Source organism: Fomitopsis serialis, assembly GCF_022376445.1.
Source record: "Fomitopsis serialis strain Sig1Antser10 chromosome Unknown B0H18scaffold_3, whole genome shotgun sequence".
In the NCBI taxonomy this organism is placed as follows: Eukaryota; Fungi; Basidiomycota; class Agaricomycetes; order Polyporales; family Fomitopsidaceae; genus Fomitopsis; species Fomitopsis serialis.
The window spans coordinates 213,525-235,832 of record NW_025954963.1 but is presented as its reverse complement, the minus strand read 5'-3'; the positions used below and the strand labels follow the sequence as shown (position 1 = coordinate 235,832).

Here is a 22,308-nt window from a genome sequence, read left to right as displayed (position 1 = left end):
ATTCGGTAGATATTCTGGTACGCACGTACCTGCATGATCGTCCAAGGTTTCCGAATGAAAGGATACGCGAATGCAACGCCCAGTAGGTAGTCCTTCCTGCGCCGATATCGATATGATACTCGGCACCATGAACCTATGGTGGAGTGTCTCTACGCGAGGTCGCTGTGCCTCCGAGGTCTGGCAAGACCCCGCGCGGTGAAGCAGTGGTTGATGGAATGCTCGTAAACCGCTCGGCTGCTTGTGATCATGATTCACAGCAGTCGTGGATGTAAGCAAACCGAACCGATTACGGCCCAAAACTCCTGCTGCTTGTAGACTCAACCTGTTGATTCAGGAGCATCGTGCCCAGTTCCGTGAAAGATTTGTAAAGGACGTCTTCCTTCCGGTCGTTCTACATAGCGTAGCTAGTCCTGTCTCACATAGAGCAGGTTGAGCCTGAACGTGAACTCTAGGCTGGTCAGTTTGATCGACTACGCTCATGCCCAGGACGTGCACTGCTGATCTTGTCTACTCATAGTGACCAGGTAACCTCTCTGGGCCAATACTGATGGCACTGAATACGAGTGGGTCCGCGATATCAAAGAGAGAAAATGTATCAAGACTGTACCGTACGAGAGCAAACACAATGGGACTACATGAAATAGACAAGGTCGTTCTTCTTCTTGCTCTGGACTGTTATGGTAAAGATGTCAGTACTGCGTCTAAAAGCAGGTGCAACACAGTGCTCCGGACTCACCTTCAGCTATACCACCCAGGAAGTGCTCGTGGTTCAGCTTCGTCGCACCTTCCCTCAGGGCGATCATACCGGCCTCACGCAGACTGCCTTCAGCTGTGCACCGTTGAATTCGTCGGTACTACGGGCAAGCTCCTCGTAGTTGACGTCAGAGGAGACGGACATTTTCCGTGAGTGGATCTCCAGAATGCGCGCACGGGCAGTCTCGTTCGGGAGCGGGAACTCGATCTTCCTGTCCAGACGGCCTGACCGAAGCAGAGCAGGGTCGAGGATATCAATGCGGTTCGTCGCGGCAATGACCTTGGCTCGGACGGTCAGTGATGCGAGGCACAGACAGGAACTGTGCTCTTACCTTGATGCGCTCATCACTGCTGAAGCCATCTAGCTGGTTCAGAAGCTCCAACATTGTCCGCTGCACCTCACGGTCACCGCTCTTCTCCGAATCGAACCGCTTGGTACCGATAGCATCTAGCTCGTCAATGAAGATGATCGTGGGTGCCTTCTCCTTCGCGAGTTCGAACGCATCCCGCACGAGCTTGGCACCGTCACCAATAAACATTTGTACGAGCGAAGGTCCGGCGAGCTTCAAGTAGCACGCGTTGGTCTGGGCCGCACACGCACGCGCGAGAAGCGTCTTGCCAGTACCTACGATACAAAGGTGAGCGGACCGCGACCAGACGTCGCCGAGACTGACGCACCGGGAGGACCATACATGAGACAGCCCTTCGGAGGCTTGATGCCGAGCGTCTTGAACTTGTCCGCTTGCTCCATTGGCAAGACAATCGCCTCGACCAGCTCCTCGATCTGCTTCTCCAGCCCTCCGATGTCGGTGTAGGTTTCCGTCGGCCGCTCGTCCACCTCCATTGCTTTCACTCGCGAGTCGAACTCCGCCGGGAGCGTGTCAAGCACCAAATACGAATCCTTGTTGGTACCGACAAGGTCGCCGGGTCTGAGTTTCTCGGGCGGGACGAGACCGATGAGCGGGAGGAAGACGGTTTGTCGTGTCGAGGTCTTGATGACAGCGCATTTCCCCTTGCGCATAGAGTCAAGGTCTCGGTTCGCGCCGTCCTCCTCAATTTCAGGGTCGACGTCCAGAATCTGCTTCCGTTAGCTGATAGCCTTACTAAGGTGACTGAGCGGCCGTACCTCGACTACATTCGCCACAAGGTAAGGCAAGACCTTATTCTGCTTGATCTTCTCCCCATTGTCCCGAATCTTCTCCTTCATGACATTCTGCTCATGTTGCAGACGTAACGTCTCCGAGCGCATCACCTGGAGGTTCCCTGAGCGTCAGGCTCTACACGCGAAGTCTGTGTGGACGGACCTTCAAGTCATTGTCGATGAGACGTATTCGTGTAAGGATCTCGTCCGTGCTCAAGGATATGATCTCCTCAGGGATGTCCGCCCATGTCTCTTCGGCAGGTTGGTCCGGAGTGATGTCCATAGCGTCCTGTGGTGCTTCCGAGGACGATGGTGTAGAATCTGGTGCCTTCTCATTGTTGTTGCCTGGCGGCGGGTTTGGGGTTGTGTCGAAGCCATGACAGTAAGAAGAGGGAGTGAAGGGCGGTCGGGAAGAAGGGTCGAGTCGTGAGGACGCCTTTGGAGGAGACGGGAAACGATTCGAGTGGACGCGTACGCCCGCGACGCGTGACGCGTCTGGATGACTTCAGCAGGCAGGTGGGTTTTACCAGTTGCCATTTATGGAGATATCCGCCGTAAAGTACTTATTGGAACCTATTCGGGCGTCTACATCAATTGACCACCATTCAAAGCCTTTGCTCGACTCGAACTGAAGGATCTCAGAGTCAAGACACAAGGGTCTTCTGAACGGCTCGGAGTGTGACCCTCCAGTCATTATTCCAGCAGCGCTTTTTTAGAGAGAACGAAGGACACAGAGCCTTCAAGACCCGGAATTTGTGGACAATACCGGCTGTCTGCTGAGAGGCCTCAGGCCTAGGGCTAGCGTTGAGACCATCCGTCGAGTCCGTCGCAAACTGTGAGCTGAGTGTTTCAATTCTATTAGCTGATCAAGAACTTCTTTGATGCATTGAAAAGAGTCCAGTCAGACTGAAGCATGCCTGAGGCAGCCCCGAACTTGAATATCATATGGGATAGTCGCAACACAAATGATTGCAGACTGGTACGTAGCTCTGGGATCTTTGCGGTAGGATGCTGATTGACGATTGTGGCTGCCGTGTGTTTCCGGACCCGCAGAGACATATGCAGCAGTTCGCAGTGCAGGTGTGTCCTTACTAGCCTAGGCTGGGGAGCCCGGGTTGACGTCGACATCGTGAATAGTGTGAGTCTCAACTGTCCATGCACGCCAAACTTGAGCTGGAGCTTAAACACCGCCCATGAAGTGGCAGCTTCAGTGAATTTTTAGCAATTGCCTACAATTGCAGGACATCCAGCGTCGAACGGCGCACAACTCGGAGAGCTCAGAGCGCGTTCTTGAGGACGCGTCGGTCACGAGATGGCGTCCAGCCTTCTATTTCGGGGCGGAGGGCGGCGCGGTTGTACTTAAGCGCATGTGAAGTTCGAGCGCTGACACTGGCACTAGCTCCGCCTCAGAGCGGCATACTTATCGAAACGCTACCAACCGGACAAAACCCGCACTTGCTATAGCACAGCGTGCTCTCTGTTCGCGTTTCGAAGGGCTGCGTAGTCCCTCATACAAGCATATAGCGTGGTCCAATTCTTCAATAGTCAAGGTCTCACTCAACCCATGCACCCGATTGCCCTGTGACTGAGGTATCCCCCGCGCAGGCTATCAGCAGGATTGTATTGACTTATGATATCGTTTGACAGGAATAGCGAACAGATTGCGAGTGCCTGCGCTCGAGCCAACACGCTGCCAGTGCACAAGGTCCACACGAGCTCGAACATCCGCTGTGCGTGCTGCGTTCGCAGTCCGTTATCTCCTTCCCTTCCCTTTCATAAATACAAGCTCGTGCACCACAACTCGCGTCCACTCATTTCCCTCTACTAACTTCTAGCCTACACATATAGTCAGTCATCAATATGAGCACCCAGACTAACGAGGCTCCTGCTGCTGGCGCGTCTCCTCGTTCTAACTCACCAGCCGATCCTCTCGAGACAACACCGCTGCTACATCCTCCGGATGACGCTGCAGCGGGAGTTCCATCGCGGAATTTATCTCTACGGTTTTCGCCCATCGTGCTCATCACACCTGTCGCTGTTCTATTCCAACTTGCTGCATACCTTCCAATGACGACCGTCATCGACGCAATTCGCAAGATCGTTTGCCGCTGGTGGTACTTGACCAATGACCCCAACAAGATACCTTCGGACGGCCCCATCCCGAACGCGCTCTGCACTATCCCTGCCGTAGAGCAGAGGTTCACCACTGCCTTGATGGTCACAGCCATCGTTGAGGGGCTCGCATGTGAGTACAGAGCTTATCCGCCATTTTACGTGTCCTTGAGCTGATGTTAACTTAGCTCTGATTGCTTACAGTGCTCTGAGCTCCATAGCCAACAATATCGGAAGGAAGCCAGCTATTCTGACGGTCATAGCTGTCGGAATCTGTGCGGACGTCTCGATGTTGAGTACGGCCATTATCCCAGACGCAGTCGAGGTATTCGCATTGCTTCTGTGGCTTTTGTGTCAATCCATCGCAACCGTCACTGTCTTTGTCTTCCTTATGAATACATATGTTGTAGACCTTGTGCCAGCAGAACAGAGGTGCGCTTACGTGCAATTCGCATCCCTCGTTGAAGGCTGATTCCCGTATAGGACGCCTGCTCTCAGCAAGATCTCTGGCTGGGCAACGCTGGGTAGGGAATTTCTCGTTTGCCTGTTGCCTGTATGTATCTGAAACCGAATCGACCAGGCGGTGCACTCTCATTTTCTATCGGGGGCGCTATCACCACACGCTATAACGCTACAGCCCCGGTGTACTATGTTGCTCTCGGCCTGCAATGTGTAAACTTCATCTACGTCATCACCCTTATTCCTGAAACACACCAAAAGGCGCAAGGGGTGGAGGTCTCGCATCCGCGATCGGACGACGGCGCTCAGACGGAGAACATCGTAGTTGCGGCTCTGCGCTGTTGTCGCAGCGTCGTAGTCGCTGCCCTCCTCCCGTTGAAAACCCTTCGGCCAACCCGTGACCACTCCACTGGGAGGCTCAATCTGCGGCTCCTGTACTGTGCAATTCATATATTCATCGCCGGACTGGGGGAAGGCCACGTATTGCCTGCTCTGATGGTGTATCTTACTACCAAATACGACTATTCGCCGAAAGAGGTGAGTGTTCTATACTGATCTAGTCAATGTCGTACTAGATGTTTTTGTAGACAGGATACGTCTTGACCACCCTGACGTTAACGTACGTCGTGGTCCTGACTCTGATAATACCGCTACTCGTCCGGCGTTTACTACGGCCACTCTATTTGAAGGCGACCCACTTGTCAACGACGTCGGATTCGGAGAGTGTCAGCGAAGTAACTGACGAAATGGACGTGCACATTGTCATCGGGTCCCTAATCATTCAGGTCGCCGCTCTGCTCTTATTGACCGCTGCGACGGGACGGGGCCTCCAACTCGCATGTAAGTTGCTGCTGGCCATCTAGTGAAGAAGCTAAGCACTGAAATCGATGCAGCCATCGTCCTATATGGCTGTTCAGTCGGACGCGGCCCTGTTCTCCGCAGTCTAGCTGTATCTACCGTTCCGCCAGAAGACCACGGTAAGTATATCGTGGTATAATAGAAGACAAGTTGTACTCATGCGCGACATATCCCGTAGCATCAGCGCTGGCGGCTATTGAAATGTCCTCAGGCTTTGGTATGCTATTGTCGTCCATCATACTGGGCACCTTGATGGCAGCGTGAGTTCTTGACATAGTGCCCCGATTGAAGTACTCATATTCTTGCTTCGTTGAGTACCATCTCCACTGTACCCCAAGCTGTGTTCTGGGTAATTGCGGTATGTGGACGTGACGTGCTCCTCAGCAATGCTCGCTGACGGGGGAGAACGGTCCTTTGCGCTTATAGGGCATCAGCACGGTTGCAAGCCTTATATTACTGCTAGTTCGAGATTCTGATCGATATCAGCCAGTACACAACGAGTGAGAATAGAGGTTCCGTTCACTGGCTCTTTAGAGTCATTCTCGCCCGGGATTGTTTGTAACTTATTCAGTTTTGTTTTTTATGGACGTCAAAGTGACTCTGATCCAGGTTTATACACGCCGATACTGATGCTACGGCAGTTCATGTCCGTCGGTAAGTTCCAACGAGATACTTACTTACGTCGCCAACGTCCCCAATGATAATGAAGGCTGAAGCCTTGAGTGACTTGTCATGTGACCTACAATCCACTATATGCCCTCTGCATGTGCGGTGCTAAGTACAAGCACTACAACATCGCTGAGTGACGCAGTTGCTCAATTATTCGGTTGGACAGCGTCGATTAACATCAATGCACTCGCAGCTGCGTACCCTGCCATGTCTCTAGCTAGTGGCATATACTCCTGCAGCTCCCTAACGTCACGGTCTGATCAATTAATACGTACGGACCCTTCGCGCCCTCGCCAAGCGGGGCTTCTTTGGTGGTTTTCTAGACACGAGAGTCATACATCAGTCTCTCCCGCATGATACTCGTCTGACGGTTGCCAGTCCTTCATTCTGACCGACTGAGGAACGGTACCGTGCGCCTATCGACCGGGGTTGCCTTATCGGGATGGCCAGGCGAGGCAGGCGAATGCGGTCAAGGATCAGCATCTCACATCCGCATAGCCTCTCTCTTCCACCCACCCTCGACCAGAGCTGTGCTCGGTTTCCTTTCTGCTCTATACCCTCTCACATCTGTCTCTTGGAACCAAGGAACCCCAGGAACCCCAACCATGTCTTGGAGAGGTATTGGTAAGAAGCCGCGCCCGTCCGCGAACGCTCTGTCCGTGAATGACGGTGCTGCACGCTCGACCACACCGACGCCTGGCAACCCCAATGGCGACTCTCTGTCGCGCTCGGGCCTCCTTGCCATCCGGGTCCTGTGGGCGGAGGGCCTTGCGCTGCCCTCTGGCCAAGGTATGCCGCCAGCGGTACAAGCTGCGCTGTCCTCCGCGCAGGCGAAGCTCGCCGCGTCTGTGTCGCCCTCGAGTGTCACACAGCATCGCCTCGCGAACAGGAAGAGTAACAGAGACAGTGTGCAGAGGCAGCAGTGCTGGTGGCTTCCCTACCTGGTCATGGAATTCGAGGTCAACCAAGTGCTGATCACACCACTCGGGGGAGACCTGTCCAAGCCGCTGTACATGTACGAGACCAACTTGTGAGTCCCTTTCATGCTTCCATTGTCTCCTCCCCTGAAGTGTTCCCAGCGACGTGTCACGACACTCGGAGATCTCGATCCAATGCTACCTCAGAGCAGAGGAGCCGAAGCGCGGCGGGGACGGAATTGCCGACGACATGGGCAATGACATCTTCATGGGCGGTGTGCGGTTCACGCCTGACTTCGAGGACAGTTCCCCAGATGACCAGTGGTATGAGCTTGCCGGCGGCGCTGGCAAAATTCAAATCGGAGTAGCATTCAAGCCGAGCTCTGGGCACTCGCTCACGATCGACGACTTCGAGCTGATTACCGTCATCGGGAAGGGCAGCTTCGGGAAAGTGATGCAAGTGCGAAAACGCGACACGTCGCGCATCTACGCCCTGAAGACGCTCCGGAAGCAGCACATCGTCGAGCGCGGTGAGATCACCCATACGCTCGCGGAGCGAATGGTGCTCGCGAGGGTGAACAGCCCGTTCATTGTACCGCTCAAGTTCAGCTTCCAGTCGGAGCAGAAGCTGTACCTCGTTCTTGCTTTCGTGAATGGCGGAGAGCTGTTCCACCATCTGCAGCGCGAGCAGCGATTCAACGAGGAGCGCAGTCGTTTCTATAGTGCCGAGCTGCTGTTGGCACTCGAACACCTTCACGAGCTGGACGTTGTCTACCGTGACCTGAAGCCCGAGAATATTCTTCTTGACTACACGGGTCACATAGCGCTCTGTGATTTTGGGCTGTGCAAGCTCAACATGAAGGACTCCGACACCACCAACACGTTCTGCGGGACGCCAGAGTACCTTGCGCCGGAGATCTTGAGTGGGCACGGATACAGTGAGTATGCAGCACATTAAATGACATGGCAAGGCTGACGTCATTGTGTAGACAAGACGATCGACTGGTGGACGCTGGGCGTCCTCTTGTACGAGATGCTCTCCGGTCTCCCTCCGTTCTACGATGGTCGGTGCATCCACTTTCAACATGTTATAACTAGCTGACAAGGACACAGAGGTCACGGATAAAATGTATCAGAAGATCCTCACCAGCCCCCTTGTCTTTGGCGACGAGATTGGCTCGCAGGCACGGAGCATCTTGACAGGTCTTCTGACGCGCGACCCCACGCAGCGTCTCGGTCTCAACGGCGCGGACGAGATCCGGAAGCACCCCTTCTTCGCGAAGAACATTGACTTTGAGAAGCTCGTGCAGAAGAAGATCCAACCGCCTTTCAAACCCAGCGTCACCAGTCCTGTGGTATGTGCCTCCGACAGATAACGGGTCGACGTACGATGTGCTGATTATCGTGCAGGATGTGTCCAACTTCGACACCGTGTTCACGACTGAAGCTCCCATGGACAGTGTCGTTGAGGGTTCTCAGCTCTCGCAGACCGTTCAGGCACAGTTCGCTGGTACGTTGCCTGCGCCTCACTTCATGGCTTTTGCCGGGCTGACCATCACTGTTAGGCTTCTCTTACGATGGGTCCAACATGCCTGTCAGCCCCGTCTAACCATTTCTCCGTTCCGTCATCTCAACCGCATATCCCATCCTAGTAATCGCCCGCAATCTACTGCTATCTCCACCCGTACACACTATGCAGGATCTCTTAACCTATCCCCGCTGTATTCGCTCGTTCTGGTATCGGTGCTCTGTTGGAAGTCGTCCCTCGTTATTCACATCTGTCGGTCCCCCTCTCGCCACTCCGTTGCTTGCGCCCCGTACCTGCTGTAACACACGCTCGTTCTAATCTAATATTCGGAGATTTAGACCATGGATAGGTCGAGATCGAGTCAAGGACATGACAAGGCGCAAGTCGCCGCATTGCGTGCGGAAGTCTGTTTGTATCGGAGTACTTATGCCAAATTCCCGTCGTGTCGCTGTCAGAGGCGTCAGAGGCACTACTAATGGCAGTGTTGTCGCTCTTCACGATGAACACATGGAGTTCCATTGCAAGCATCGGGAGGCTTCAGGTTTACGAGAACTAAGATGTGGCCATGGATCTCATCTTTGATACGACGCTGTCAGTACTCGACGGCGTAAGGCGGCGAGATATGAAGTGTCAAATCTATACAAGAGAGTTTGGTAGCAGCCCAGGCGTACCGGTAGCATCAGCTGTCATTGAGGCTGGCCAACAGCCTTCGTCTACTCTCCGTCTCTGCCTTTGCCAGGCGAGCCAGTCCCCTTGACCCCCGTCCCACTAGAGCCTTCATCCGACGCAGCTCCTCAGTCTCCCGGATATGTTGGGCGAGCGCAGCTTGGTTGTGGGTGATTCGTTTCTTGGACACTTTGTGAGGCCCAACCGTCTTCGCCTTCAATCCGATCCCGAGGCGGTCCGACTTCAGGACAGTCGGGAGTGGCGTAAGTAGTGCTTTCGGGTTATGAGATGAGGGTAGGTCCGTTTCCGCGAGGGAGGACGTGGAGAGACGTCGCAGGTCGACCTCGTCAGCTTCGTCCTTGATATCCTCGGGCTCATCCTCTGGATCTGAGAGAGTGAGGTCGATGACGTCCACCTTGCGGATTTCGCTAATGTCTCCGTCTGGATCCCACTTCACCTCGCGCTGTTCCTTCTTCACGACCGCTTTCCCCTTGCCCTGCTTAGCTCTCCTTGGCGGGGAATCCTCGTCTGATTCTCGCGGTCGCCTCACCACACCGGCGCCCAACGGCTCGCCCTCGTTCCAACCACTCCTCTCCAACATCGTGTAACCTCTGTTTGAAGGGCCAAGATGGAGAAACACAGGCGGCGTGAATGGCTTGCCAGATGTGTCTGGTGGTGGATCTCTGGAGAGAATGTCTGCGAGAGTGGAGGGAGTCGAACGACCGGTCGGTGGTTCTGAGCGCAACGCACGGGTGATGAACCAGTCGTTCTTGGTAGGCTTCACAGGCTTTGGGTGGGCAGACGGTACGAATGTAGAGGGATTTGGGATGGAAGGACCCGCGGGCGTGGTGGAGGTCGAAGCGATGGGCTTCTTGTCGTCTTCAACGGGAGCACTGCTGAACCGGGTCAGCGACCTATACCAGCTGCTCACTTCAACGTTCGGCTTCTCCTCCACGGCCGTAGGGATTATCTGGGACGTTCCCATCATATTGTTGATCTCATCGTAGGAGACGATCGCTGGCACAAAGTGTGGTGCAGCTGCGATGCGGCGTTGTACACCGAATGCCGACTCGGTCTGCCATGGATCCTCCTCCGGCTCTAAGGGCTCTGGGACTTGCCCAGTAGCCCTTTCAAGCTCATCGCGTTGTTTAGGATCATAGTGCGAGTAGATGTAATGCGTGACAGTCGCCATTACCAGTACAGTGGCAGCGGTTGGGTATCAAGTGAGTTTTCGGGGACTCGGAAGAGTTGTGGCGTGGTGCGTGTATTCAGGGTGAAGCAGTCGAGTCAGTTCGGCTTCAATCCACCCCGAGCTGAGTCACTCTACACCATACCTGCGTCTTCATGATCACCCCCACCGGCAAATCTTCCACCATACAAAGTACCCATCTATATAGTGTTGCAGACTCTAGCTTTGCAGCAGCATATGTAGCAGCGATTCACATAAGCCAGATCAGCGAGGCCCAGGTATAAAGTAATCAATTCCGAGCCCTCACAGCTCCCTCCAGAAATGCGACCCCAGCCTGCACGCCATCCACGATCCTAACCGCTCCGCCCTCTTCGTCTCCCAATTCCGCCAAACAGACCTCCCGGACGAGCTCGGTCAAGCCCGTCATACCCGCGCAGCCAAGGCAGATTACCCCTACATTGCCCTTCCACACCAACCTCTTCGTCGCCTCGAGCATGCGTCTCTCAACATCAGCAGCGGACCCGCTGTGCAGATCCGTCGCGTTCAACCCGGTCGACTCGACGCCCGAGAACTTGATGCTGGACTCGGTACCGAGGTACTTGTATACTGAGTCCGCGAGGATTACCTCCCATGCCTTGCCGGACGTGATGATCCCGAACTGCTGTTTGGGTCCAACGAGCTGTAGGCTGGCACTGATGCTCGCTTCAAAGATGCCTGTGACGGGCTTCCTACCCTCCAGGACGGCGGGTTGTGATTTCAGGGCCGGAATGAGTGGGTGTTCTGAGTAGCATGCGACGAGGAAGCTGTCGTATTGGCTGAGCAGGGGCTCCAGGTGAGGCAAACAGTGGGCTGTGCTCGCGGCCGCGTCCTCCATATTGTCGATGCTCTTCGGCCCCGATGGTGCCGTGAAGAAGCCATACTTTGTCTGAGGTACCCGCGTATAATGAGACCACAGAGAATGACGAAGATGAGCGAACGCACTTGACTGAAGCCGAGTGAGTCCACCAAAGACTCAAGGCTTTTGGTCATAGACTCAGTTGAGTTTGGATTGATGATCAGAATAGAGGGCATAGTGATGTTGCGAGCACAGGGGTGGAAGGAGTGCTCGACTATGCACCTCTTCAACTACAGGTCAAGGCACGTTCGACGCAGTCCGTCTCGACGACCGCCGAGCGGATCAGTGACGTGTAGAATTCGAAGCACCAATTAGCAATCGACACTTGTACGATCATCATCAATCGGGGGTAGGTACACTGACTGTACATGCTGTATGGATACATTACTACAATATTTACGTGCCTTGCGGGGTCAGTCGAATCGCAACAAAATAGCATGAGAAAACATGGTACAGAAAGCAGAAGATGCGAAACAAAATCTCGATCAGAAAGCAAAATGGCGAGTATCGTCCTGGGTATACGATCATGAATGGACCGGATATATCACCGATGCGCAGGTCCGTTCAGAAATAGTTACGCCAGAAGCGGCTCTCCCCATACACCCTTCGTAGGTTCGCACCTGACATCGACCACGTACATGCGAAGCCACTGGACCATCTCCCTGCTGATTTGATGACAGCGAGACAGATTAAGGGATTCCAGACGGCGGGGGCCTATCAAGGAGGCATATCCGGATGACGAAGAAGCAGCGGGGACTCGGGACAGAATCTGAGCCTGAGTGGCGAAGGCAGATGCAGAAGACGAGGTTCTAGGTGGTTGCGCGCTGTTTGACGTCGAACTACCTCGCGATAGTTTCGGCGGTGGGAGCGCGCGAGATTGCGCGGGAAGGCGAGACTCGACAACTGCTCGCAGAGCCTCCCAGTCGACCGATGTGCACCCTTCCAGCCACAGGCTAGTCAACTTGGGGCAGACCCATGTTTGAGTTGCCGCCGGCGTGGCAAAGATCTGTGATGCGCGTGTTTAGCTTCTTGTCTGCGGAAGCTAGGAACGCAGAACGCACCTTGAGAAGATTTGATGAGACGTCATCTGCATCCACGAACTCGAGACTGGTAAGCGCGGGAAGCCGCTTCAGCAGCCTGACAAGCTTCATCTCGTTGAAGTAACTGGACTCGATGCGGACATGTCGCAATGGTAACCGCGTTAGCGACTGCCGCCGTAAGTGTTCCAACAACGGAGAAACGTTGTCCAGGAAACATAGCTCGATGCGCTCCAGTGCAGGGAACGACAGCAAGCTGAGGAGGGTCCTGGTGCGAACGTTGCCACAATAGTAGAAGGAAGCCTCCACCAGACGCGGTAGCTGCACTGGCCTTGCGTCTGCCACATGCACTAATCGCTCGCCGAAGCTATCTTGCTCCGGTGGGTCGAAGTCTGCCATAGAACACGAATCCGCTTCGACGTCGGACATATTGCGAAGCGCAAGTTCCTCAAGCAGAGGACACGCGCGTAGGATCCTCAGAATGACGTCGACCGACGGAGACTGCGCGTTCCAATACCCTCCCAACTTGAGCACACGTAGCTGGGTGACAAGGGCAGTGTCCCAATTGAAGTTGAACGACGTGAAGGAGCAGGAGCGCAGGCGTGGCGTGTGGCTATCGAAGAGCGGTAGTGGCGCTCTGAAGAATTGATCCTCCTGCATTGAATGGCCGATACGCACCGCCATCACCTCAAGAAGAGGTGCGCGTTCCCTGCAGCGCGTTAACGCGGCATGCGCCTGTGGCCTATTGGGAACGGTCAAGTGGAATGTTCTCCAGCGCCAGATAGCTGGACGTAGGAGGTCCATGGCCAGCATGAGGCTTTCGGTAGATACACTGCCATACTCCACGCGCGGGCTGAAGTCGACACCTATGTAGAGGGGCACTGTCTTCGAACGCTCCAGCTTGACTCGCGCCCTTTCGAACGAATGGCGTGTGCCCATCCAGATCCGCGACCATAAAGCAGGCGTGTCCACCGCGACGTCTCTCCACTGCCGGCAGACGATCATCAGGTTGGCTAGGGTGATGGGATCCTCCTCGTCTCCATCGAGTACGCCGATCTCGAAAATGGATGAGAGGAGCTCGTCCGGCAGCCGCTGGACGGGTGACTGCATGCGCACCGCCTGTTCTAGCCTAGACTCGAGGAGATCCCGTTCGTTCAGCAGTGACGCCATCTTCGACTCGAGGGTGTGTATAGCTTCGCGGAGATGCGGAATCGAGAGGCTCTGTGCCGGCCTCCGGGCACGAGACCGGGAGCTATCTCCAAGACCGTCCGGAGGTCTTGGAAACGAGTTGGTGCGCGTACTGATCCCCGGCGAAACTGTGGTGAATGCTGGGTATGCTTCGTAGGCTTCGTACGGAGGTGGCGGGGACGTCGGCTCGGGGGGCCTCGGTCCGAGGGTGGTCCGGACGCGTGGCGGGTCGATAGGGGCAGCGGCGACGGAAGAGGCGTGCATCCTGCCGTGATGAGGAGCGGAGGCGTGAAGGATTGATGTGCGGCGCATGACAGTAACTGCCAGAAAGTGGTCGGGAGACGTTCACTTATAAGCGGGGCGCGAGTCCGGCGCGGCGGCACACGCGTATTGTCCGCAGGGGCGATGCGACGTTGCTTTCGTGCTATCTCGAAACGGCTCTGTCAAGGGCACGCTGCAGCTGGAGGTGCCTTGCCTCTGCCCTCAAAGCGTCACTGCCTGAAACGTCCAGAAAAGCGCCATCGCGTGGCGGTCACTTCGAGTACGAGATGACACGAGGCGAGTAATGGAACTTACCACGACATCGAAATACCCGGGTCAGCGTTGTGTGTAGGCGAGGGCGCGCAGGACGGCCTTTGCAGGGACCGCTCGCCATGAAGGCTCTTGAATATATGGCGGGCGGGCGATCTGGCATTGATAATGGGCTTTCTTTGCGAGCTGGTGATGGGCGAGCACGAGGCTGGGAGCATGTCCGTTCCAAAGCGTAGATGCCATACGAATGTTTAGAGCTGACCTGCAACGTGGGACGTCGAACAGCAGCAGGCAACACGAGGGAGGGAACGAGGCACGGATGGCTGCTGGTTCGTGGCCGAGCGCGCTTCGGCTCTCCATTATTTATCGCCCCGTCCCACACTTTCAGGCCAAGCTGACCAAAAACCCTTCTGTCTCGCCTTATCGCACCCTCATATCGTACCCGGTACCGGGCACAATCCATCAGACTGACCTTTCCTTGCGTCGACATTCGGTAACGCCAATGCTTGTCTAGATCTCCTGCGTAGCGTCTACTAAACACCAGGCCATAGTGGCAACGCTACACTAATGGGTTGCGATGATCTTTGCTGTCGCACATGACTACAGAAATTGTACCCAACTGGGGTAAACATGAACTTTTCTATGACACTTCAACGTGAGGCTGGCGACTGTCCATGCTTCGGTAGTAGACAAATTGCGAGAGGACCTGAGAATAATCTTCAGGATGTGCGCGCGAGAGTGACACAATCATTCTTACAAAGACGTCCAAAAAGACCGTCAGAGCGCTCCCTGATGAGAACGACGGAGGTGAGGAGTGCGGGACATGCATCGGGTGTACACTCACCCGCAATCCACGATGCGTTCGTGATGAGATGTTGGAGGTCCATCGAGGCAGCCAAAATAGCCAGGACGAAGGTCGTGTTGCCCGTAATTGAATACACGAAGAGGAAGGGCGAGAGCCCTTCACACCTCGTCTGGAAATTTTTCACTGGTGCCATGCGCTCCGTTCATTCCTGTAACCAGGCAAAAGAGGTAGTCCCTCACCAATCTGTGGTACCCGAGCTCCGACTTCGATCCGGTGAGCGATCGAGTACTCAGATGATGTACAAACTTACGGAACATAGCAGCACTGATCCAGCCAAGGACCTGGCTTCTCCATTCAACAACCTCGTCGCGATTCGGTGAAGCCTGGTCTTGATGTATATGCTCGTCCACCGCCCAAGCGGCAATGCCGACCACGAAGACAAAACACAGGGCACCGGCATATTTCGTAAAATTCCGGATGATCGAGGGCTTCACGCTGGCTTCTGCCGCGTTACCGTTATGAGTCAATAGGGGTGTTCGTTCGAGATCTTGAGCAGCCGATTCCGCAGATGCTAGGGCAGGTTCCCTTGATGGTGTGTTGTTGGTCCAGCGATAGTAGTATATCTGGAATAGAAGCATCGAGTCGCATACCGAATACTGATTGTGATGCAGCGCATCAGCACCCGGAGTTCCTGGCCAGAGTTAGCCAGCGATGTTTGCTCACGTATGTGGCTAGGATGATGATAGTTGGCAATAGATTCGCCAATAGAGCGCCTGAGAGGCTGCATAGGTCTCCAATTAACCAAGTGACCACGAAGAATACGCTAAGCCCTTCGCCAGACTTGAGTCGGTAATTCTCGTAGATCTGTGGAGTGTACACTACAAGCCTTCGAGATGATGTAATATCAGCGCATTGCATGGCACGTTGACAGCTCAAACTCACCAGCACGCTATAGACACCCAGCCTAACTGTGCACATCAGAAGTCAGCAAGATCTATGTCGATTGTTCCGACAAACAATGCTGCATACGACGTTGCTCAAGGTTCCATTTCCGTCGGCGTCCATTACGTTTTGTGTGCTTGACGAAGCCCACGCGCTGCGGCGTTTATCTTGTTAGAAACCTGAGAAACGACCTGTGCCTTGGGTTTGACAGACGAATCTAACAGACACTGGCGAGGGATTGGGAGGGTCAGAGTGCGACACAGGAAACGTGAGAGTGACTCCGAGTTCGAAATTCGAATGGTGAGGAGCGGACGGATGTCTTAGACGCTCATCTCCGGCGGATGCCGGTGCCGAGCTTGCCTTCCCGTGTCGTCAGTCGCTGCCGCTGAGTGCACTCAGGCTTGTGCGATTCACGGTTCCTACACCGTACATCTCGGAACACCATGAATTCGCAGGAGGCTTTCAAACGGCTCGCTCAACAGCTGCAACGAGCAAGGCAGAGCGGCTCGGGTGGAGGCAGCCGGTTCCCAGGTGGAAAGGGATTCACGGCTGGCACGGGTCTACTTGTCGCGCTCGTTGGCGGAGGGTTCGCGCTGAACGCAAGTTTATTCAACGGTGAGCAATACTCGCATTCCTCTAGAGTAATCACTGATGTGCATTCTGAAGTGGACGGTGGTCACCGGGCGATCAAGTACACTCGGTGAGTAGGGTGCTTTTACTAGTGCAAACCCGCCTTCATACAGTGGCGAACCAGTTTGCACGGTGTGACGCCCGATGTGTATGCTGAAGGTACACATCTTATGGTGAGTACACCTTGTATAATGTCTGCGCACCCGTATGCATACTTCAGCGTAGGTGCCATGGTTCGAGACACCAATTGTCTTCGACATCCGTGCCAAACCTCGCAATATTGCTAGTCTCACTGGCACAAAAGGCGCGTTATAGCCGCGTCCCTTCTCCCATCCAGTGAATAATTGTGCATTCAGATCTCCAAATGGTCAATATCACTTGCCGTGTCCTGTCAAGGCCGGACATCAACTCCCTGCCCACAATATTCCGGGAGCTTGGATCAGACTTTGACGAACGCGTCCTCCCGTCGATTGTCAACGAGGTTCTGAAGAGCGTCGTGGCGCAGTTCAATGCAAGCCAACTCATCACGCAGCGTGAGATGGTTCGTTTCTTTCTTCAGGATTTCTGCAGGGTCTTTCTTTCTCACACAAGCCCCATTATCCTATATACACATAGGTGTCTCGCTTAGTGCGCGAGAACTTGACGCGCCGTGCGCTACGATTCAACCTCGTGCTGGATGACGTGTCTATAACTCATGTTGCATTCTCACCGGAGTTCACACACGCAGTCGAGGCCAAGCAGGTGCGTCATTGAAGCTCTTGCAGCGCAGTACTCTATCTGATGTTTGTGTTAGGTCGCACAACAAACCGCGCTTCGGGCTGCATTCTTGGTGGACCAGGCCATTCAGGAGAAGCAGGTTCGTTCATTTGTTCCCGCGTCATGAATTCTGGTTGAGGCTGGCGCAGTCTATCATCGTCCGGGCACAGGGTGAGGCAAGAAGTGCCGAGCTCATCGGAGAAGCCGTACGTTCAAACAAGGGCTTCCTTGAGCTGCGGAGGCTGGAGGCAGCCCGAGACATTGCACAACTGCTTGCGACATCTGGAAACAACGTGATGCTCGACTCCCACAGCCTCTTACTCAATGGTGAGCTCCGATTGGACGTATTCTTCTAAATGCTGCGGACTTATTGCTATCGGACGCAGTTGCGGACGATGCAACTGAACTGTTGCAGTTCAAGCAGAAGAAGTGAGGATGGTGCCTAGCCCGAGTAGTCCTGACCGCCGCTGTACCTTTCTGGATGCTATCTAACGCACTGGGTCATTTGCACTTGCCTTGTATGAGCCGGCCGCATATCTGTACGGTAGGACTACACTAACTCCGTTGAGCGATGAAGTGAAATTGAACCCTTCAAAGAAGCCGATGAATCGGCCCTGTGGGCGAAGGCTGCTCCTCCGAGTTGGCGGAGGTTGAGCGGAGGCGTCCCATCCTGAGACCACGTGCATTGTAACATGATTGACGAGCGCGCATACTCGACGCATCCTGACGCGTCGGCGCATCTTGTGGACTACTCTCGGTTTTCGTCGTTGCTGACCTTGTCCTCTTGAACGCTATCACGAGCTGTGGCATTGTTGTTCTAGAAATGCCTCGCCTGAACAAGATCTCAGACCGGACCAAGGGCAAGGAGAAGCGCATGCGGCCTGAATCCTCAAGCGAACACGAGGACGATTGCGATTCGTCCCTCTCAGAGAAAGTTAACAAAAGGGTCCGTTGGGGAAGCGGTTTGGGAACTATAGAAAATAGCGTAGATGATGCAACTGAAGAAGGGACGTCGAGCACGCCGGAGAAGGTACGTACCGCCCTCGTGCATGAAGCCACACGCAACCAGTCCGACTATTCTTAACTTACTCGAGCCAGATCTGCTTCGCTGCATCTGCCCAATTGTGAGTTTCTCTTGGCATATATGCGCAAATGTTAAGTCATGTCGGCATGCAGTGGACGTATTGGTTGCGCATATTACGACCCAGTCAAGTGCACCATATACACGTTGGAAGATACGCCTGAGAACCAGCATTTCGATCTGACGAAGAGCCGTGCGTGCCCTACGACCAGTGGTTATCGCGCTCATCTTCAGTGCGGTCCCCCACAGTTTTGGAGCAATGCGGTCCAGATATAGCCATCACGAGTTCGAAAGCTGACGACAACTTCATGGACGTGCTCCGCGACCACAGTATGTTCCGGTGTGCGCGCATACAAGGACGTGGCTTGCGGCTGACTTCTCCCAGTGGATTCGTCCGGAGGCACTTTCCAAGTAAGGCCACATAAAGACTTCTCAGCTGCGAAAGGCCGCGACCGTTTGCTCTCTTTGCGACTTCTCTCGGAGCTACCGCCGGACCTTACGCGTGACGCGCCATCTTCAGAGTCTAACGGAAGTTCAGAGCCTCGGAATGCTTATGAATTCATGCGCAGACGACGGGAAGCGGGCGGTGACCCCACTATGCAGCAATGGAATGCATCGATTCGGTTAGCAAATTACGCGTCTATGGAAGCAACACCCTTGTGTGTGAGCCACGTTCCCTGGCCTATATACAACCTTATACTCAAGCTTTGTTCCCAGCTCGGTAGCGTTGGTGCTCTGCTCGATCACCTTACGCGGATCCGAGCTGTCGGCGATCTTGATGACGAAGGGATCAACGGGCTGGAAGTCCGTGCCATCGAACCGTTGGCATTATCCCAGGCAATGCAGATCAACGCCGATGCGCTGTTCTCTCTGCAGGTTTTCGAAGATGAGAGCCACGCGTCGATCCATTCGGACAAGACGAAGGAAGGCCTGTCGCTATTTGGAATCCTCAACAACACGAAGACCACCTTAGGACGCGCTCTGATGCGGGAGTGGCTGCTGCGCCCGTCCTTGTCACTCTCAATCATTAATACACGCCACGATGCCATCGCGTGCTTCGTGCGACCTGACAATCAAGCGACGGCCTGCGCAATGCATTCACATCTCAACGGCATCAAAAATGTACCACGTATCCTAGGGATTATGAAGGCTGGCAAAGCGAGGGTATCAGATTGGCAGTGTCTTGTAAAGGTCAGCTCTCGCGCAGATCTATACAGCGACGTGAACTCATGCGCATCAGTTCACGTTTCACTCGCTCATGTTGCGGGATGCCATGGCTGAGTTGAGCCATGCCGGCCATGTCGAGATAGTCAAGAAGGCAAGATGAAGAGTTGTCTTACCATGCTAGACAACTAACATGCCGCTCGCCAGCTCGTTGAGGCATTGGAAGTTGCGAGTTTCAAAGACGTAGGGAGCGCTGTGAATGAAACGGTACGCTCTGCGTCACTGCTTGCAACGATTTTCCCACTTTCTCTAGATCGATTGGGAGGAATCCACGCTCGCTGGCCGTGTTTGCGTTCGCCCGCATATCGACGAGGAACTCGACAATCTGAAGCATATTTACAATGGCATCGACAGCGTACTGGTAGATAGGCCGCAGCTACGCCGTTAGCTGTCACTTCACTGAGAGCGTCACATCAGTCCAGGGTAGCGCAGCAGATATCAGAGACAATACCTCCTGATTACGCGTCATCACTGAACGTTGTCTACTTTCCTCAGCTAGGTAATGCGCGGATCGTCTTCTCTGCTGAAAAGATTAACGGATCATGGCAGGGTTCCTCATATGCGTTCCAATGCTGGATGAATGGAAATCAGATGCCGGAGTCCAGGTTCTGGACGGGTGGTCCTTCCAGGTATGTAGTTCATTTCATGTAGCCGATGACTGATGTGAGACGCCTTCCATAGTTCTCGTCCGAGTAAGTGGTATGCGCCTTCGTGTCTTGTCATACTTGACAATTTAACTAGCTCCCACGTTTACTTCAAGTCGCAGGAAATGCACGGTACATATTGTGTGGACCAATGGAGATTCGGGCATTGATCATAATGTAGACATGGACGCTCATATCGGCGACCTTCACCCCTCGATTGTCGGTCAGTCCAGAATCTATACCGTTATTACGACGATTGTCGCTCACGCATGCGGACAACAGACCGCGAAATCGAGATTGTGCAGTCGCTTTCAGAGCGGATACTGATTCACGCGGGCCCCATGCAATATGCATGCGATGTGTGTGCAGAGCTGGATTGTCTATTATCCTTCGCAGAAACCTCTACATCATGCAACTTCATTCGACCACGAATGGTAGACAAGAACGTCATCGATATTAAACAGGGCCGGTAAGTCTGGGTCCTCTTGTAGCCCTCGCATTGCTGAGGTCGCGCAGTCACCCTCTACAGGAGTTCGTTGTAGATACCTTTGTTCCCAACGACGCCCTTCTGATTGGGGGCCGTGATGTGGCCGTTGAGCTCGCCGACGGCGACGATGTTACCCAGAATGGTATGATGGACAGGAACAGCGTTGTCGTATGCACCGGAGCCAACGCGTGCGGCAAGGTGCGTATATGCGTCTACGATGAAACCATTCGTGTAACTCCCTGCAGAGTGTATATATCAAGCAAATCGCGATGATACAGTACATGGCACAGGTACGACCGCATCTACTTACCCCCACACTGATATTGGCTCCATTGCAGTTTAGATTGGATGGTAAGGTTTCACTGTCTTCCAAGTGGACATCTCGCTTACATAGCCAGCTTCGTTCCGGCTGAGTCTGCCACCCTAGGAATAGCTGACAAGAGTAACACCCCTGCACATCTCTTGACCAACTCGCTGCTCACGCTTTTCCCAGTCTTCACGCGAGTTCAAACCAGGGAATCAGTGTCCAAAGTGATCACGCCGCCTCTCGTTCGTTCTTGTCGCTTGACTCCTCCAATTATCGCTCTGTCTAGGTCCAGTCTGCCTTTATGATCGACTTGAATCAGGTGTCCTTCGCTCTGCGCAACGCTACGGAACGGTCTCTTATCTTGCTGGACGAGTTCGGGAAGGGTACTATGTCTGCAGGCTCGTATTCCAATTCTCCAACCCGCTTGTCTATAGTCTGCTAGCTCCGTTTACTGATTCCTCGGTCACTCCGCACGCTGCACGCGCCTTTCTGGTCCTGCTTCTATCCGTCTCTGTGCTCTGGACATCGACTGCCTGCTCTTAGACGGCGCGGGGCTCTTCTGCAGCGTCCTCAAGCACCTCGCCAGCCGCGGCGCCGCCTGCCCCAAAGTCCTCGCCGCGACGCACTTCCACGACGTGTTCACGCAAGACCTGCTCGACCCCGCCTCGCTCCCCATCACCTTCGTGCACATGCAGATCCTCCTGACGTCGAGCTCGGGCCACCTCTTCGCGCGAGCGGCGCCAACGACGCGGACTCTGGGGTCGAAGACGACGGAGAGGAAGACGAGGCGCGCGTCGCCCCGGGCGAACGGATCACGTATCTATATAGGTAGGCGGGTCTGGGCAAGCTGATGTGGTGAGCATGAGCTGAGACGAGGCGGTCCCGAGGGTTGCGAAGGGCCTCTCGCTAGACTCGCACGCAGCGATGTGCGCGGAAATATTCGGCATCCCGCGGCGTGTCGCCCGGCGGGCGCAATACGTCAGGTACGTAGTCCACCGCCTGCATTTTGTTCAACTGTCGTAAGCAAGTGTATACCTATACTCTACAGCCAACTGCTCGCGACACACGAGCTCGGCCAGCTGCTCGACGAAGAGATGAGTGACACCGAGCGGCGGGACCTCGAGGGCGCGGAGGAAGTGTGCAGAAGGTTCCTCGCGTGGAAGCCGGTGTGCGATGGAGATAGTGGCGATTCTGAGCCGCGACAGGACGTGCGACGGGTGCTGGCGGAGGTTCTTGGGCGGCAGCCAGAGTGAATGAAGGCGACATCTGGGTCTGCGTCTTTGCGCTCAATGTATTCTTGGTGCGCTGTCGGTCAATGCGTAAAATGCACCCCTTGTTTCCGAATGTTGCATACAGGATAGTATATCCGCACAGGGACACCGGAATCGAGACAAGACGAGACGGTATGGATTACACGAGCCTCTAGTCTAACAGGTATATACAGCACGTAAGCTTATACACTCGGGATCATCAAACAACAAAATACTTC

General features: G+C 54.5%; 9 protein-coding genes across 9 annotated transcripts; 4 read left to right on the top strand and 5 right to left on the bottom strand.

The window, feature by feature from the left end:
- Positions 1-313: 313 nt before the first annotated feature.
- On the bottom strand, positions 314-2,494 carry B0H18DRAFT_1206575 (26S proteasome subunit P45). Its single transcript, XM_048036178.1, has 7 exons — positions 2,058-2,494; positions 1,880-2,005; positions 1,432-1,831; positions 1,086-1,378; positions 859-1,033; positions 737-829; positions 314-672 (listed from the first exon to the last, which is right to left on the bottom strand). The coding sequence occupies exons 1-7, from the start codon at positions 2,175-2,177 to the stop codon at positions 632-634; spliced, it is 1,248 nt and encodes a 415-aa protein (XP_047899523.1). The 5' UTR covers positions 2,178-2,494; the 3' UTR covers positions 314-631.
- Positions 2,495-3,286: 792 nt separating this feature from the next.
- On the top strand, positions 3,287-5,937 carry B0H18DRAFT_972552 (major facilitator superfamily domain-containing protein). The gene is made up of 11 exons (XM_048043873.1): positions 3,287-3,484; positions 3,542-3,624; positions 3,743-4,139; positions 4,195-4,438; positions 4,490-4,530; positions 4,587-5,002; positions 5,053-5,305; positions 5,359-5,442; positions 5,502-5,583; positions 5,639-5,681; positions 5,750-5,937. Exons 3-11 carry the CDS (start codon positions 3,755-3,757, stop codon positions 5,825-5,827), a joined length of 1,626 nt encoding a protein of 541 aa, XP_047899522.1. The 5' UTR covers positions 3,287-3,484; positions 3,542-3,624; positions 3,743-3,754; the 3' UTR covers positions 5,828-5,937.
- A 522-nt stretch (positions 5,938-6,459) lies between these two features.
- Positions 6,460-8,811, top strand: B0H18DRAFT_972550 (Pkinase-domain-containing protein). The gene is made up of 6 exons (XM_048043872.1): positions 6,460-7,022; positions 7,072-7,847; positions 7,899-7,973; positions 8,023-8,264; positions 8,320-8,419; positions 8,475-8,811. The coding sequence occupies exons 1-6, from the start codon at positions 6,598-6,600 to the stop codon at positions 8,516-8,518; spliced, it is 1,662 nt and encodes a 553-aa protein (XP_047899521.1). The 5' UTR covers positions 6,460-6,597; the 3' UTR covers positions 8,519-8,811.
- On the bottom strand, positions 8,812-10,352 carry B0H18DRAFT_972547 (uncharacterized protein). The gene has a single exon (XM_048043871.1). The coding sequence runs from the start codon at positions 10,293-10,295 to the stop codon at positions 9,117-9,119; it is 1,179 nt and encodes a 392-aa protein (XP_047899520.1). The 5' UTR covers positions 10,296-10,352; the 3' UTR covers positions 8,812-9,116.
- Positions 10,353-10,409: 57 nt separating this feature from the next.
- B0H18DRAFT_972546 (Asp/Glu/hydantoin racemase) lies at positions 10,410-11,497 on the bottom strand. The gene is made up of 2 exons (XM_048043870.1): positions 11,274-11,497; positions 10,410-11,217 (listed from the first exon to the last, which is right to left on the bottom strand). The coding sequence occupies exons 1-2, from the start codon at positions 11,361-11,363 to the stop codon at positions 10,582-10,584; spliced, it is 726 nt and encodes a 241-aa protein (XP_047899519.1). The 5' UTR covers positions 11,364-11,497; the 3' UTR covers positions 10,410-10,581.
- Positions 11,498-11,761: 264 nt separating this feature from the next.
- On the bottom strand, positions 11,762-13,676 carry B0H18DRAFT_868060 (uncharacterized protein; the record flags this gene model as incomplete). The annotated part of the gene is made up of 2 exons (XM_048039917.1): positions 11,762-12,193; positions 12,249-13,676. 2 exons carry the CDS (start codon positions 13,674-13,676, stop codon positions 11,762-11,764), a joined length of 1,860 nt encoding a protein of 619 aa, XP_047899518.1.
- Positions 13,677-14,351: 675 nt separating this feature from the next.
- On the bottom strand, positions 14,352-15,970 carry B0H18DRAFT_972534 (PQ-loop-domain-containing protein). Its single transcript, XM_048043869.1, has 8 exons — positions 15,778-15,970; positions 15,691-15,716; positions 15,472-15,634; positions 15,059-15,404; positions 14,988-15,011; positions 14,788-14,931; positions 14,701-14,732; positions 14,352-14,649 (listed from the first exon to the last, which is right to left on the bottom strand). The coding sequence occupies exons 1-8, from the start codon at positions 15,811-15,813 to the stop codon at positions 14,584-14,586; spliced, it is 837 nt and encodes a 278-aa protein (XP_047899517.1). The 5' UTR covers positions 15,814-15,970; the 3' UTR covers positions 14,352-14,583.
- Positions 15,971-16,056: 86 nt separating this feature from the next.
- B0H18DRAFT_972532 (proteolysis and peptidolysis-like protein) lies at positions 16,057-17,676 on the top strand. The gene is made up of 9 exons (XM_048043868.1): positions 16,057-16,305; positions 16,357-16,390; positions 16,445-16,493; positions 16,546-16,624; positions 16,677-16,861; positions 16,936-17,061; positions 17,114-17,176; positions 17,226-17,403; positions 17,463-17,676. The coding sequence occupies exons 1-9, from the start codon at positions 16,134-16,136 to the stop codon at positions 17,507-17,509; spliced, it is 933 nt and encodes a 310-aa protein (XP_047899516.1). The 5' UTR covers positions 16,057-16,133; the 3' UTR covers positions 17,510-17,676.
- Positions 17,677-17,801: 125 nt separating this feature from the next.
- Positions 17,802-22,072, top strand: B0H18DRAFT_926192 (DNA mismatch repair protein MutS; the record flags this gene model as incomplete). Its single annotated transcript, XM_048041631.1, has 25 exons — positions 17,802-18,106; positions 18,175-18,200; positions 18,253-18,350; positions 18,407-18,487; positions 18,543-18,820; positions 18,875-19,348; positions 19,398-19,475; positions 19,529-19,588; positions 19,635-19,742; positions 19,799-19,880; positions 19,931-20,010; positions 20,063-20,073; positions 20,123-20,157; positions 20,207-20,248; positions 20,308-20,494; positions 20,542-20,710; positions 20,758-20,802; positions 20,856-20,863; positions 20,911-20,954; positions 21,006-21,043; positions 21,106-21,202; positions 21,363-21,525; positions 21,555-21,647; positions 21,707-21,802; positions 21,868-22,072. The coding sequence occupies exons 1-25, from the start codon at positions 17,900-17,902 to the stop codon at positions 22,070-22,072; spliced, it is 2,805 nt and encodes a 934-aa protein (XP_047899515.1). The 5' UTR covers positions 17,802-17,899.
- Between the last annotated feature and the right edge of the window lie 236 nt (positions 22,073-22,308).

Excerpts from the sequence above, each read along its gene's own strand:
- B0H18DRAFT_972552 (XM_048043873.1), top strand. The coding sequence starts at position 3,755 with ATGAGCACCCAGACTAACGAGGCTCCTGCTGCTGGCGCGTCTCCTCGT. Across the intron at positions 4,439-4,489 it reads CTTGTGCCAGCAGAACAGAG|GACGCCTGCTCTCAGCAAGA; the intron begins GTGCGCTTACGT and ends ATTCCCGTATAG. Across the intron at positions 5,584-5,638 it reads CTGGGCACCTTGATGGCAGC|TACCATCTCCACTGTACCCC; the intron begins GTGAGTTCTTGA and ends TGCTTCGTTGAG.
- B0H18DRAFT_972550 (XM_048043872.1), top strand. The coding sequence starts at position 6,598 with ATGTCTTGGAGAGGTATTGGTAAGAAGCCGCGCCCGTCCGCGAACGCT. Across the intron at positions 7,023-7,071 it reads TACATGTACGAGACCAACTT|CGACGTGTCACGACACTCGG; the intron begins GTGAGTCCCTTT and ends AAGTGTTCCCAG. Across the intron at positions 7,974-8,022 it reads TCTCCCTCCGTTCTACGATG|AGGTCACGGATAAAATGTAT; the intron begins GTCGGTGCATCC and ends ACAAGGACACAG.
- B0H18DRAFT_972547 (XM_048043871.1), bottom strand. The coding sequence starts at position 10,295 with ATGGCGACTGTCACGCATTACATCTACTCGCACTATGATCCTAAACAA.
- B0H18DRAFT_972532 (XM_048043868.1), top strand. The coding sequence starts at position 16,134 with ATGAATTCGCAGGAGGCTTTCAAACGGCTCGCTCAACAGCTGCAACGA. Across the intron at positions 16,306-16,356 it reads GAACGCAAGTTTATTCAACG|TGGACGGTGGTCACCGGGCG; the intron begins GTGAGCAATACT and ends TGCATTCTGAAG. Across the intron at positions 17,404-17,462 it reads CCACAGCCTCTTACTCAATG|TTGCGGACGATGCAACTGAA; the intron begins GTGAGCTCCGAT and ends TATCGGACGCAG.
- B0H18DRAFT_1206575 (XM_048036178.1), bottom strand. The coding sequence starts at position 2,177 with ATGGACATCACTCCGGACCAACCTGCCGAAGAGACATGGGCGGACATC. Across the intron at positions 1,379-1,431 it reads TCTCATGTATGGTCCTCCCG|GTACTGGCAAGACGCTTCTC; the intron begins GTGCGTCAGTCT and ends TTTGTATCGTAG. Across the intron at positions 673-736 it reads CCTGGGTGGTATAGCTGAAG|TCCAGAGCAAGAAGAAGAAC; the intron begins GTGAGTCCGGAG and ends TTACCATAACAG.
- B0H18DRAFT_972534 (XM_048043869.1), bottom strand. The coding sequence starts at position 15,813 with ATGGACGCCGACGGAAATGGAACCTTGAGCAACGTC. Across the intron at positions 15,405-15,471 it reads TCATCATCCTAGCCACATAC|TATTCGGTATGCGACTCGAT; the intron begins GTGAGCAAACAT and ends CATCACAATCAG. Across the intron at positions 15,012-15,058 it reads GATCAGTGCTGCTATGTTCC|TCGGAGCTCGGGTACCACAG; the intron begins GTAAGTTTGTAC and ends ACCGGATCGAAG.
- B0H18DRAFT_972546 (XM_048043870.1), bottom strand. The coding sequence starts at position 11,363 with ATGCCCTCTATTCTGATCATCAATCCAAACTCAACTGAGTCTATGACC. Across the intron at positions 11,218-11,273 it reads ACTCACTCGGCTTCAGTCAA|ACAAAGTATGGCTTCTTCAC; the intron begins GTGCGTTCGCTC and ends CGGGTACCTCAG.